Here is a 15,117-nt window from a genome sequence, read left to right on the forward strand (position 1 = left end):
TTTATGTTAACCCCTTTGCAGATGATACAGATTTTCAAACTTTAAGTTTTAAACACCTGGTTTTTTGGGGTGATTTAACAATGTTGAATAAAAACGTGCCTCTTTAAAATATGGGGCAATTTTTCAATTAAAAAAAGCAGGCTAATCCATCCATGTGTACAATTATACTTGCTCTGGGGCAATTAAGTCAACATGAGACATATTCCCTAAAGTGCCCTGCTCGCGCAGGATATTACATCAGTATGTTTTGAATATCTTCAAGATTTTTCCAAAGATCCTTCCAAACTGGTGTTATCTCGGTTTGCAGTTTTTGGTATTTATTTACCCTGGCAACTGACATGACAAGATTATTCCTGATTTTAGTATCTAAACAAACCAGTTACTAATAATTTATCCTGTAAAACACAAGGCAGAACGTGGTCCATCATCCCCTTCTATGGAGAGCCTTTTTAGGAGGACTTGTGGTCTCTGCCATAAGTGAACTTCTGCTTAAGAAAGCAGGACTACCAAGCAACACATCTTCTGGTAGAAAGGAAAGGTCTTTCATAATCTAGAATTTAAGTTCTGTACCTTTAAAGCATGACCAGCTATCTTTTTATTTCCTTATCCCCCAACTGGCTCAAAAATTAGATAAGGGAAAAGTTGTAAAGATTGAATTTAGAAATAATATTTCAAAAGGAAATATTAGATTCATACAGAAACAAAAATTCAGATAGAACAATTAGAAAACTAGAGTAAATGTTTTGTGACACAAGAGGAACTAGACAAAGTACAAGATTTTAAGGAACATCTTTTAATGTTCAAAACCAGTCTTTCTGAGGTGACAATGAAAGCAAGAAATTTTACAACAAATGACTATGAGTGAACATTCTACAGCTAGTAATCTCCCACACAATAATTTCTGTATTATCATTTACATCTCTTAGTGCTAGCACAGCTTCTGAAGTTGCCAAGCATAAGGTGTATGCAACTGAGTAGAAAGATGAAAATTTGCTCAGATTTCCAGGAGAGCGGTAGAACATGGAAGATAGCAAAGTTCTCAAACATGTCCAAATGCATGCATGCTGCTGCTGCTAAGTCACCAGTCGTGTCCGACTCTGTGTGACCCCACAGACGTCAGCCCACCAGGCTCCCCCGTCCCTGGGATTCTCCAGGCAAGAACACTGGAGTGGGTTGCCATTTCCTTCTCTAATGTCCAAATGCATAACCACTGACAAAAATATAAGCCCGTATTGTTATAAATACCATGGCTATAATGCCTTGCTGATGCTGTACAAAGGATTCCATTGAGAAAAAAACTTGAGTAATGTATAATAGATGGTTCATAGGCCAGTCATTTAGTTTACGTTTTCAAATATCTTTCAAAATATTTGCTCTTCAGAGGCAATGTACTGACAGTACTGGGGTCTGTGTTTTGCAGGGATACTGATGAGGGTAGTGATGTTTTCCTTTCGATGAGGAAGGCTAGTGTTCAGGGTCCAGGAATTGTGTAGAATGACCATCTCTCTGCTGAATTTAGCATTGGGAATAAATTGGTGAATCAGTACCAATAAAAATAAGTGGATCATGCTCAAGCCACATCTGTAGAAACTGAAGTCCATTCCATTGTGAACATGTTGAATTTTTAAAAGTGCTGGTTTTTTGTTCAAAGTGTGGATTTTAATGATGTCTTAATAATCCTTTTGAAATGTGCTGCTGCTTATGGGGGGAGGGGTAGAGGGAGGGAGAGTCACCAGTTCTTGAACTGTAAGATAAGGTGTGTTTTGCAAAAATAAAGCATGAAAATCTTGACTTTTGTAAGGTCATATTAAGAAAGGTCCTGACATAGCTGGTGCGTAAATGTAGAGACTCTTTTGCTCCCTGGAAAGAAGAAAGATAAGGTACATATCAGAAATTCATGGAAAAATAGTTAAGACTCAAATTCTATATATTAAAGATGTTATACTTTCTAGAAATCAGTCCAATTTCTCCAGCTGTAGAGAAAATTTCTCTGATGTACTTCATGGATAAGGCAGTTATTTTCCCATTCCAGGGAACATGGAAGACTCCTTCCCAACTCTCAAGAGCTGCACACAGTCATATAAGGAGGGTCACTCATTAAGTCTGCTCTTCATGAGCATTTCCACTCTTTGCTGTGCTTTCAGACCATCTTCCATTTAGTGGTGTATGTACTACTACTTTTGAAAAGACTGTTGGCTTATTCTCTTTGTGATCCATTGAATAAATCCACACCTTCACTCTCCCATTTTTACTTTATTCCCTCAGTACAGTGTCTCCTTATTTTTCAGTCGTTTATAAATCTTCCCAAAGGCATAATTAATTATAATATTCAACATGAGGCCTGTTTAAGGAATTCTATATCTGTGATTTGTCTAAATCTAGTAAATCAACTAATCAACCTAGAAAATTTTTCTTCTCTATTTGTAAAGAAAAAAGACATTCCATTGTATAAAGAACAGTTACTTTCCTTGTAACAGTCAGATGTTTAAGCCAAACCAATATACTTGTTGATAAAGACACTCTGGAAAGTTTTCAATCTTTTACATTCAGCTGCACAGCTGTGCTGAATCGTTCAGTTGTGTCCAACTCATTGTGACCACATAGACTGTAGCCCTCCAGGCTCCTCTATCCATGGGGATTCTCCAGGCAAGAATACTGAAGTGGACTGCCATATCCTCCTCCAGGGGATCTTCCCAACCCAGGAATCAAACCAGGGTCTCCTGCATTGCAGGCGAATTCTTTACCTGCTGAGCTACCAGGGGAGCCCAAGCTACATAGAGACCCAAGATGTTGACATTCAGGGCTCATTAAGCACTGATGAAATAGGCTATGTAATTTTAATAGAGGATAATACCAAAAAATTTACAACTACTATAGTTCATTTTGAAAAGCTAATTTTCCCACTAGAACAAGTTTTTGTTTTAACTTGGCTTTTCAATAGATGATATTTTGGTCTATTATATAAATGGTCATATGAATTACTGTGTTTAAACATGTTACTGGATTGATGACAGGTTTTAAAGATGATGCCATGTCTCCTTTATTATAATGTGAATGTATTAGCATTTTGAATACATTCTGTCCAAATAGACTGTAGGCAGAATTGTTCAGTCTCCTTTTAAGGAAATATATATAGGCAGAAAGCATCAGATCAAAAGATCAAGTTGCCTTCCTCAGTCTAAGCTTTCAATCTCACGAACACACACACACAAAATTGGTCCAAAAAGGCAAGTTTGTTTTTTAAATCTTCAATTTAACTAATTCAAACTTTGAAAATAGACAGTATTATACTGTTAAAATTTAGTTTTCTGTAATGTCTCCAAAAAACAGAATGGATGCTGATACATCCATGGCTACTGGAAAAATCATAAATTTTAACTAGGGAGGGCAGGGGCGGTGACCGAGAGGAGCTACCCTACCTCTGGGGTCAGGGGTGGCGGTCGAGAGGCGCTACCACACGCCTGAGGACAGGGGCTGTGGCCAAGAGGAGCAATCCCAGTTCCAAGGAGCAGCTGCTGTGGGGCACAGGAGGGCTGAGAGGAACTACTCCACGTTCAAGGTCAGGAGGGGCGGCCGTGAGAAGATACCCCTCCTCCAAGGTAAGGAGCAGCGGCTGCGCTTTGCTGGAGCAGCCGTAAAGAGAGATACCCCACATCCAAGGTAAGAGAAACCCAAGTAAGGCGGTAGATGTTGCCAGAGGGCATCAGAGGGCAGACCCACTAATAATAATCACAGAAAACTAGCCAATCTGATCACAGGACCACAGTCGTGTCTAAATCAATGAAACTAAGCCATGCTGTATAGGGCCACCCAAGACGGTCGGGTCATGGTGGAGAGGTCTGACAGAATGTGGTCCACTGGAGAAGGGAATGGCAAACCACTTCAGTATTCTTGCCTTGAGAACCCCATGAACACTATGAGAAGGCAAAATGATAGGATACTGAAAGAGGAACTCCCCAGGTCAGTAGGTGCCCAACATGCTAATGGATATCAATGGAGAAATAACTCCACAAAGAATGAAGGGATGGAGCCAAAGCAAGAACAATACCAAGTTTTGGATGTGACTGGTGATAGAAGCAAGGTCCGATGCTGCAAAGAGCAATATTGCATAGTAACCTGGAATGTTAGGTCCATGAATCAAGGCAAACTGGAAGTGGTCAAACAGGAGATGGCGAGAGTGAATGTCGACATTCTAGGAGTCAGCGAACTAAAATGGACTGGAATGGGTGAATTTAACTCAGATATCTGACCATTATATCTACTACTGTGGGCAGGAATCCCTTAGAAGAAATGGAGTAGCATCATGGTCAACAAAAGACTCCTAAATGCAGTACTTGGATGCAATCTCACAAACGACAGAGTGATCTCTGCTCATTTCCAAGGCAAACCTTACCGTTCAATATCACGGTAATCCAAGCCTATGCCCCAACCAGTAATGCTGAAGACGCTGAAGTTGAATGGTTCTATGAAGACCTACAAGACCTTTTAGAACTAACACCCGAAAAAGATGTCCTTGTCATTATAGGGGACTGGAATGCAAAAGTAGGAAGTCAAGAAACACCTGGAGTAACAGGCAAATTTGGCCTTGGAGTACAGAATGAAGCAGGGCAAAGGCTAATAGAGTTTTGCCAAGAGAGTGCACTGGTCATAGCAAACACCCTCTTCCAACAACACAAGAGAAGACTCTACACATGGACATCACCAGAGGGTCAACACCTAAATCAGATTGATTATATTCTTTGCAGCCAAAGATGGAGAAGCTCTATACCGTCAGCAAAAACAAGACCAGGAGCTGACTATGGCTCAGGTCGTGAACTCCTTATTGCCAAATTCAGACTGAAATTGAAAAGTAGGAAAAACCACTAGACCATTCAGGTGTGACCTAAATCAAATCCCTTATGACTATACAGTGGAAGTGAGAAATAGATTTAAGGGACTAGATCTGATAGAGAGCCTGATGAACTATGGACAGAGGTTCGTGACATTGTACAGGAAACAGGGATCAAGGCCATCCCCATGGAAAAGAAATGCAAAAAGGCAAAATGGTTGTCTGAGGAGGCCTTACAAATAGCTGTGAGAAGAAGAGAAGTGAAAAGCAAAAGAGAAAAGGAAAGATATACCCATTTGAATGCAGAGTTCCAAAGAATAGCAAGGAGAGAGAAGAAAGCCTTCCTCAGTGATCAATGCAAATAAATAGAGGAAAACAACAGAATGGGAAAGAGTAGAGATCTCTTCAAGAAAATTAGAGATATCAACAGAACATTTCAGGCAAAGATGGGTTCAATAAAGGACAGAAATGGTATGGAACTAACAAAAGCAGAAGATATTATGAAGAGGTGTCAAGAATACACAAAAGAACTGTACAAAAAAGATCTTCATGACCCAGATAATCATGATGGTGTGATCACTCACCTAGAGCCAGACAGCCTGGAATGTGAAGTCAAGTGGGCCTTAGAAAGCATCACTACGAACAAAGCTAGTGGAGGTGATGGAATTCCAGTTGAGCTATTTCAAATCCTGAAAGATGATGCTGTGAAAGTGCTGCACTCAATATGCCAGCAAATTTGGAAAACTCAGCAGTGGCCACAGGACTGGAAAAGGTCAGTTTTCATTCCGGTCCCAAAGATAGGCAATCCCAAAGAATGCTCAAACTACCGCACAATTGCACTCATCTCTCATGCTAGTAAAGTAATACTCAAAATTCTCCAAGCCAGGCTTCAGCAATACGTGAACCAGGAACTTCCAGATGTTCAAGCTGGTTTTAGGAAAGGCAGAGGAACCAGAGATCAAATTGCCAATATCCGCTGGATCATTGAAAAAGCAAGAGAGTTCCAGAAAAACATCTATTTCTGCTTTATTGACTATGCCAAAGCCTTCGACTGTGTGGATCACAATAAACTGTGGAAAATTCTGAAAGAGATGGGAATACCAGACCACCTGACCTGCCTCTTGAGAAACCTGTATGCAGGTCAGGAAGCAACAGTTAGAACTGGACAAGGAACAACAGACTGGTTCCAAATAGGAAAAGAAGTACGTCAAGGCTGTAGATTGTCACCCTGATTATTTAACTTATATGCAGAGTACATCATGAGAAACGCTGGGCTGGAAGAAGCACAAGCTGGGATCAAGATTGCCGGGAGAAATATCAATAACCTCAGATAGGCAGATGATACCACCCTTATGGCAGAAAGTGAAGAGGAACTAAAAAGCCTCTTGATGAAAGTGAAAGAGGAGAGTGAAAAAGCTGGCTTAAAGCTCAACATTCAGAAAACTAAGATCATGGCATCTGGTCCCATCACCTCATGGGAAATAGATGGGGAGACAGTGGAAACAGTGTCAGACTTTATTTTTTTGGGCTCCAGAATCACTGCAGATGGTGATTACAGCCATGAAATTAAAAGACACTTACTCCTTGGAAGGAAAGTTATGACCAACCTAGACAGCATATTAAAAAGCAGAGACATTACTTTGTCCTTGGAAGGAAAGTTATGACCAACCTAGGCAGCATATTAAAAAGCAGAGACATTACTTTGTCCTTGGAAGGAAAGTTATGACCAACCTAGGCAGCATATTAAAAAGCAGAGACATTACTTTGCCAACAAAGGTCCATCTAGTCAAGGCTATGGTTTTTCCAGTGGTCATGTATGGATGTGAGAGTTGGACCGTGAAGAAAGCTGAGCGCCGAAAAATTGATGCTTTTGAACAGTGGTGATGGAGAAGACTCTTGAGAGTCCCTTGGACTGCAAGGAGATCCAACCAGTCCATCCTAAAGGAGATCAGTCCTGGGTGTTCATTGGAAGGACTGATGCTGAAGCTGAAACTCCAGTACTTTGGCCACCTGATACAAAGAGCTGACTCATTGGAAAAGACCCTGATGCTGGGAGGGAGTGGAGGCAGGAGGAGGAGGAGGGGACGACAGAGGATGAGATGGGTGGATGGCATCACTGACTCGATGGGCATGAGTTTGAGTGAACTCCGGGAGTTGGTGATGGACAGGGAGGCCTGGCGTGCTGCCATTCATGGGGTCGCAAAGAGTCGGACACAACTGAGCCACTGAACTAAACTGAGCTGTGAAATTCATGTAAGATAGCATGATTTGAGCACATTAAGGTCAGTAATTGTTGGTGGCAGCTCCAGAATTTCTATGCAGGGCAGCTTACTGTCAGCAATCTGATTGAAAGTGGAATAAGAAGACTTATTTTAATAAGTCTTTTAATATTGTGATTTGTTTTCTTCAGAGCAATTTGCTGCTGTTGTTGTTCACTTGATAAATTATGTCCAACTCTTTGCGACCCCATGAACTGGAGCATGGCAGGCTACCCTGTGCTTTACTATCTCCCTGAGTTTGCTCAAACTCATGTCCATTGAATCAGTGATGCCATCTAGCCATCTCATCCTCTGTCACCCTCTTTTCTTCATTCCCTCAATCTTTTCCAGTGAGTTGGCTCTTCGCATCAGGTGGCCCAAGTATTGGAGCTTCAGCATCAGTCCTTGCTTTAATTTAGATTCCATTTTTTTTTTTCCTTGTTCTTCTTCTGGGCTTCCCTAGTGGCTTAGATGGTAAAGAATCTGCCTGCAATGCAGGAGACCCGGGTTCAATCCCTGGGTCAGGACGTTCCTTTGGAGAAGGGAATGGCAACACATTCCAGTATTCTTGCCTGGAGAATTCCATGGACAGAGGAGCCTGGAGAGCTACAGTTCATGAGGTAGAAAATGGAAGGACACTACCAAGTGACTTCCACTTCACTTCATTTTTTTACTTTGATATCCCAGGGAAGGAACGGTGGATAGAACCTATGGATTAGTGAAGAATCCACTCCCATCAGGGCATACCAATGCCACCTATGATTATTAAAGAAAGGCTTACATTTAGAGAAAATAGGGTCTGGCATACACTCCTCTATGTTCAAGAGGACACGGGTACTAATATTTAAAACACAGAGGCCTGAACCACCTCTTCAGTTTTGCTAAAACTCACCCATCCATATTTATCTGATTTTTCCTTTAAACTCTAATTATTTGGTTTTAGTGAGTTCAACATTATCTTTATTCTATTTTCTTGTGCTCGTTTAATTCTAGCTCCTGAATTATAATCATTCATCAGGGCTTCTACATGGAACATGTAGGCTGCATGTCATGATTTTGGACAGCATGTCTATATGCAGCAGTTCTGTTTTTATATTAATATGCTATTTGCATTTAAAAATAGCATATTTTTATCTGATTTTATCTCTACCATTTATTGACTCTTTAATTCTTATTACTTTATATCTTATCTAATTTTACTTTTTATTTTCTTTTCCCTTATAAATTTCAGTCTACCCAAATATCTACCATTTTCAGTTTCACACAACGTTTCCTAGTCAGATATATTAAATTACTTGTGATTTTTAAAATAACTATCTAGAAATAATTAAGAACTAAAAATTGAGTACATATATAGCTTTTGTGCAGCATTCTAATTTTTCAAAGGTGACACCTTCACAGTTTAGCCCATTTCCTCCCAGAATAAAGATGAAATATAGTGATCTGTTTAATATTGATAAGCCTAAGTACTCATTCAGTCTTCATTTTAACTTATGTTAAGTGTCTCAGGTTCAAGGATATATTAAAAATGATAAGTTGACTAGACATGTTCATTAATATTTGCAGCCTAGTTTATAACTGTTTTGACAAAATGGAAACAAGTAATATTTAATGTTACTGAAGTCATATATGGTTTCTGTTATATACTTACTTAATTTACTTTCTTTGATCTGCATGCACAGTATGAAATCATAAAAGCAATAAACATCACCACACCAACACTGAGCAGGACGATTTCTACCAGGCCAAGGAGGTTTATTTTCCCAGTCACTTGATTTCTGAACATTTCCGCCTTCTCATCACCAATGGTACCAGTCTGTAATCAAGTTAATAAATAGTGTTATTTGAGTAGATTTGAGAGCAGAATACTCAAAACTCTCCACTTACATGTCACTTTTATTGAAACAGCACACGGATGTTAGTAATCTTTATCTGCAAAACAAGCCTGTCGGAATTCTCTTTGCATGTCAAAGAAGACAGTAAATGCCCAGGTAGAATATTTAGAGAGAGAGATATAATATTCCTCTCTTTAAACATGTTATCTAGTGTTATTGAATATACTGGTTTCATTGATCACTAGTCTTACTGAAATATTCTCCAGTTTCCCAAAGGTTGCTTCTTAGTGACAGGGGGAAATGGCAAAGCTCAATTGTTTCTATCCTCTAAAGGCTTATGCAATGCATTTCATAATTCTGTGGTTTGTCAGTTCCATGATTTATATTAAAAATATCTTGTCAGGCACTAGATAGACTGCCTACATCTACTCTAATTTGCCCATTATAAGCTTGGGTGGTTTTATTAGCACTACAAAGCTCATATTGAATTATTTGGAGTTTAATATTTTCATGACTCTTTCCTAACACATGCACTATGACAAGAAAAATTATCTAATAAATGCACTATGAAGTATTTTTATTTTTATTAAAGTTATACTTAAGTCTAACATAATCCTGATACTTCTGTATGACTTACTTTAAAAAATAATTAATTATATAATTAATAATATATAAACTCACCCATAGATACAATGGAAAGACAAGTTCAAATACTGTATGTATATATATATATTTAATTTTCAGATATCAAAAACTTTTTCTGTATATTAAGAAGCTTACTGTTTTTAGTGACTAATAGATAAAAATACTCACCTCATTAAGCCAAAGAATAGGCACAATATAGTTGTGCTTCAGATTCTTTAATGCTCTGTAATAAACATTGAAAATAAGTGTGAAAATATTTAGTAATATGCTATGCACATATGACAGATATTAGTAACTACTAGTGAAATTAAATGTTCAGAAATTAGTTGCTTTTATAACCTGGTTAAGTTACTTACTTTGTTTTTCCTGTAATGAAGCATTTAAATTTTAATATTTCTGTTTCTCAGACATCTTTCCTACATACAAATCTTTTTAATACAGATTTTAAAAAATATTTATTTATTTTTGGCTGCACTGGGTCTTCGTTGCCATGCATGGGCCTTCTCTAGCTGCGGCAAGCAGGGGCCACTCTGCAGTTGCTGTGCATATGGGCTTCTTATTGGAGTGGCTTCTCCTGTTGTGGAGCACAGGCTCCAGGAGCGCAGGCTTCAGGAGTAGCTGCATACGGGCTCAGGAGTAGCTGCACATGGGCTCAGGAGTAGCTGCACATGGGCTCAGGAGTAGCTGCATACGGGCTCAGGAGTAGCTGCACATGGGCTCAGGAGTAGCTGCACATGGGCTCAGGAGTAGCTGCATACGGGCTCAGGAGTAGCTGCACATGGGCTCAGGAGTAGCTGCATACGGGCTCAGGAGTAGCTGCACATGGGCTCAGGAGTAGCTGCACATGGGCTCAGGAGTAGCTGCATACGGGCTCAGGAGTTGCTGCACATGGGCTCAGGAGTAGCTGCATACGGGCTCAGGAGTTGCTGCACATGGGCTCAGGAGTAGCTGCATACGGGCTCAGGAGTGGCGACTCGAGAGCGCCAGCGCGCAGGCTCGTTGTGGTGCACGGGGCTAGCTTCCCAGAGGCGTGTGGGATCTCCCTGTACCAGGGATCAAACCAGTGTCCCTTGCAGTGAAAGGTGGACTCTTAAGCACTGAACCACAGGAAAGCCATCTGATACAGGTTTTTTAATTAGAATGACCTTTTCTAATTATGTATTTTCCCTTTCAACTAATTATACCCAGGAAACTAAAATATGAATTCTGAAACTATTGTCATAAAAATATTTGGACAGTTAGCAAAGAGGGAAATACCAGAAATACTCATTCCAAAATATGGGTAAGTACAATTTCACTACACATTAGATGTAATTCTAAATTACAAATGACAGTTATAAGCATGTAATAATTATTTAATGACATTAAGCCAAACAGACGTTGAAATTTTATTTCCATCTCCTTTGATAGATATATCCACATCTTACAAGAAAATTTGAAAAATTGAAACGAAACTTGATTAAGAAACTCACTCAATTTTTTTTGCTGGCTTGACCAGTATGTTGATCTGCAGCCGTTTTGCAAACCGTAAAGTAAATCCAGTTATCTAAAATGAGAACAAACTAATTACCAACTTATTTTAAAAACATTCTTTTATAATATCCAGACCTTATTTTTGTTATGTATGAGCTTAAGGTGAAAGTGTACTACTTGAAACCTGTGAAATTTGTTGTTAATTGGACTTAATCAGACATATTGAATATTACATATGTAACTCTCCATAATTACATTTTATGAGCATATGCATGTGTGTATACAGATATATCCTTGCCCAAGCTAATGTCAAGGTTTAGTTAGATTTGTGATGTTTACTTGAATTGGTTTTGGGGAATTAGTAACAACAACAACAGTAGTGAAATCTAAAATTCATTTGACAAAATATATCCTGGAATTTAAATATGTACTCAGTCAGAATCCATGTATCATCAGTATAATGTTACTTCTGTCATCATTTAAACTAAAATATGACTACTAAAGTCCTGACATTTCATCTATCTGTTGAAAAGGGGAATATTAATATAAATGAAAAATAGAAACTGTTAAACTATAGGGAACTTAATAGATTTTTCTTGACACTAAGAAATATATTTGATCTTGCCTCAAGTGCATGTATACCCATAAAACATTTTTAATCCCTCATAATCTACAGGGTACCTTCATATAAGCAATATTTGCAGTTAAATATAAAGTACATTTGAAAGAGTAACATATAAAATCATTTTAATCCAAATAGAATGATTTTCATTATTCCTGACCTTTGCTGAAAAACTAAAATTATCTTGACATTTCATAAGCAACAACAGGAAGAAATCACTGTAATTTTCCTTGAAGTAAAAGTAAGTAATTTATTAAGACTGTAATACAATAAATGTGATTGATAATTTAATTTTTTCTTCATTTTTAAAAAACAAATCCGATCAATAAACTATTTGCTTACAGGTTCAACATCTAAGTACGTCCTATGTTCTTCTTCATTTGGACTTAAGCCTTCAATAGGTTCTGCAAGTTCAGGACTTCCATGTAGAAAATGAGGAAGTGAAATGTACACAGGTTTTCCTGAAAAAAAGTTTTAAGAGACAATTGGGATAAATCACTTTCCTCATTTCATATACCACTTAGAAAAGATTTCCTTGAAAACAAAGCTTTTAATTAAAAAAAAATGCAAATTTGGCTTTGAAATCTAATCAGGGGATGAGAGTGAGGGAAAATTATTGTATCTGATCACTTTTGAACAAAAATGAAATGTAAACTTATACATCATCCTACTGACTATTTAGTTAATGTGTGTTGTTCACGCCTTAGGTGTTCATTTTCAATATGTAAAGCTTAGCTACTGAACACAAAGTTACAACCATATACCTTCACGTTTCAGGCTGTAAAATGTCTTTGGACTGAGAATTTATTTAAAGAGGCTTTTCTTTCTTTATTCGCACCCACTCTAACATGAAGAAGGTAAGCAAAATAAGATAGACTCCAGATGCCATGTTTGAATCAATTTTTGTTTCAGAGACATCCTAAAATATACTTTTTTTTTTTTTAACAGATTCTAGGGTAGAAGAAGAAAAATATCAGATGGACAAGTTGGGATGCTCAAAGTGTTCTGCAAACTATTTTCATTTTATCCTAAATCTAAAAGGAGCACAGCCATTCTGCACAGCAAAAGAAACAGTCAGAAATGAAAAGGTTAGCTGTAGGTGGGAGCAAATACTTCCAAAACACGTATCCCATGTGATTAACATCCAAAATATACATACAAGAATTCACGCAACTCAAAAAAATAAATAAACCAATTTAAAAATGAGCAAAAGACCTAAAGAGACATTTTCCAAGTAGCACGGGAAGTATCAATAAGCATGATTATACCTAATAAAAACTAAGTTCTGCTACACGAAAACAACTGTGACCCTGAAAGCAAGACAAACATCAAAACAAAAATATTCACCATCACTCTTACTTTCTGCCCTTACTGCTTTCTCACAGTATACTTCTGGTGGAAAGGAATCCTGGGTAAAGTTTACATTTTAAAGAATAACACAAATTATGCCAGGGATTGTGACATGAAGAACTTGTACTCACCTTCTTTGCATTTGCTGATGTCTAGCACACCATATAAGGTACAATTTTTTGAGATAATTTGCTCTGTGCAGAAACAGTGGTTGTCTGGATTTTCACTTGGAGATGCAAAAGCCAAGGATGGAAGAGTAAATCTATACACAGGGATTCCTTTCAGATTCATTTCAGCTGCAAACTCAGCATAGACAGACCTGAATACAGATAAGAAAGAGCTTCATTCTGGGACCCTGAACTTCATTGTGGAGATTCATTTTTTCTTATATTTAAATTTATATTATTGCTGCCTTAAATTAGAAAAATTAGATATAATCTTATTAGAACCCCTAATTTTTAGGGAAAACAAAAGCTTGCAAAATTTTAAGACACACTAGAACTTAATACTTGAGTATGAGCTATTTGTTTTCAAACACTTCTGAGAATAGTTTTTGCTTGTGAATTACCATGGAGTATTTACAGTTAAGGCATTCCTTACAGTTAGTTTCCTTTATAGGTTAAATATTTTCTAATCCCCAGATGACTATTTGAAGAAATGCTGTTCTCTTCAATTTTACAGATAAGGAAAAAGATTCAGAGGTATTATGCTTGCTCTACCAAACAGTGTTAAGAAACCAGGTGAGCATTCAAGGATACAGGTGTAGGCGCTAATGCTTGTGTGATAGCTACTGGGCCCCCGTCAATTTGAAAAGATGCTGTATTGTAAGTAGTGCACATGAAGGTAGTATTGTGATTGTGGTATCCTCTTCTTTACAAAGACTGGGCATGCCTTTCTAGACTTGACTTTATCACTCTTACTGCTAATTTAGTAAAAGAATGAAAAAAGTAATTCTTAAAAATAACAAAAAAGAAACTGATTTGCATTATACACAACATCCTTCTACATCAAATTTTAAAGACTCACAAATACATTTTGTGTGTGTGTGTGTTGGTCACTCAGTTGTATCCAACCCTTTGCAACCCCATGGACTGTAGCCCACCAGGGTCCTCTGTCCATGGGATTCTCTAGGCAAGAATACTGGAGTGGTTTGCCATTACCTTCTTCAGGGCATAAATCATGAATTTCACATTGTATTTATTCTTAATAGATCAGGAAATACTTCCCTAAAGGTATTTTATTTTTCTCAAATAACATGGTTATTAAGCATAAGCTTCTTGGTCTGTGTTTTATCACTTAGAGAAGGAATTATGACTTGGAGAGATACATCATTGTCTTTCTCTTACCTGCAAATATCAGAGGAGAAAAATCGCAATATCCTTGTCTTCTCAACAAAAGGTGGAAATGAGGCTGCATCTGTTTAAAAACCAAACCAGTGGCAAGGGATTAGATGGAAACAGTGCGACTGAAACAAATCTAGAAATCTTGATTCCTGCATGGTTAAGAGAAATGTAATGCAAACTGTATATATAAAATTAAAATTCTCCAGTAACTACATTTTAAAGATGAAAAACCATGTATCAAGTATTTGTTGTTTAACCCCATATATCAAAAATACCATCATTTTAACATATAATATAAAAATTAACAAAAATCTGAAAATCCAGTGTTTACTTTATACTTACAGTATTTCAGTTTGTACTAGGCTGCATTTCAAGTGCTGCTGAATTGTGACATGTGGCTAGCAGCTACCGTATTCAATAAGACTGTATACTATACATAGTCCTTGGTATTCTGTTTCATATTAAATTTTCCCATTCTTTAAAAATAGATGAAAGTTTTTAAAAATGGCAAAATCACATTGTTAAAACTGTGATTTTATGTTTTCAAATCTCCCATCTATCAGTAGAGTAGCAATTTTTTAATCTTGAGATTCCTTTAAAACTCATTTTTGTAAATGTCCATACTTTTAATAGTGATCCATTCACCTACCCATGGCTGATCAATATTTTTTAAATCACTAAACAATTTCACACAAATGGTTGGAAAATGTACACATCAAACGAAAAAGAGCATCTTTTGAGCTTAGTAAATCTTTACTACAGT

General features: G+C 37.5%; 1 protein-coding gene across 7 annotated transcripts in view; it reads right to left on the minus strand.

The window, feature by feature from the left end:
- Positions 1 to 777: 777 nt before the first annotated feature.
- LOC122674018 (platelet glycoprotein 4) overlaps positions 778 to 15,117 on the minus strand; it is a 93,748-nt gene continuing 79,408 nt past the window's right edge. For all 7 annotated transcript variants that reach the window (XM_043872001.1, XM_043871997.1, XM_043872003.1 and 4 more), the window contains 7 exons: positions 14,358 to 14,427; positions 13,143 to 13,330; positions 12,004 to 12,122; positions 11,039 to 11,112; positions 9,735 to 9,789; positions 8,738 to 8,902; positions 778 to 1,860 (listed from right to left, as the gene is read on the minus strand). In XM_043872001.1, coding sequence (XP_043727936.1) covers positions 8,738 to 8,902; positions 9,735 to 9,789; positions 11,039 to 11,112; positions 12,004 to 12,122; positions 13,143 to 13,330; positions 14,358 to 14,427 — 671 coding nt within the window. In that variant the 3' untranslated portion in view covers positions 778 to 1,860. The remainder of the gene's footprint in view (positions 1,861 to 8,737; positions 8,903 to 9,734; positions 9,790 to 11,038; positions 11,113 to 12,003; positions 12,123 to 13,142; positions 13,331 to 14,357; positions 14,428 to 15,117) is intronic.

The sequence above is a fragment of the Cervus elaphus genome, chromosome 18 (genome assembly GCF_910594005.1).
Source record: "Cervus elaphus chromosome 18, mCerEla1.1, whole genome shotgun sequence".
In the NCBI taxonomy this organism is placed as follows: domain Eukaryota; kingdom Metazoa; phylum Chordata; class Mammalia; order Artiodactyla; family Cervidae; genus Cervus; species Cervus elaphus.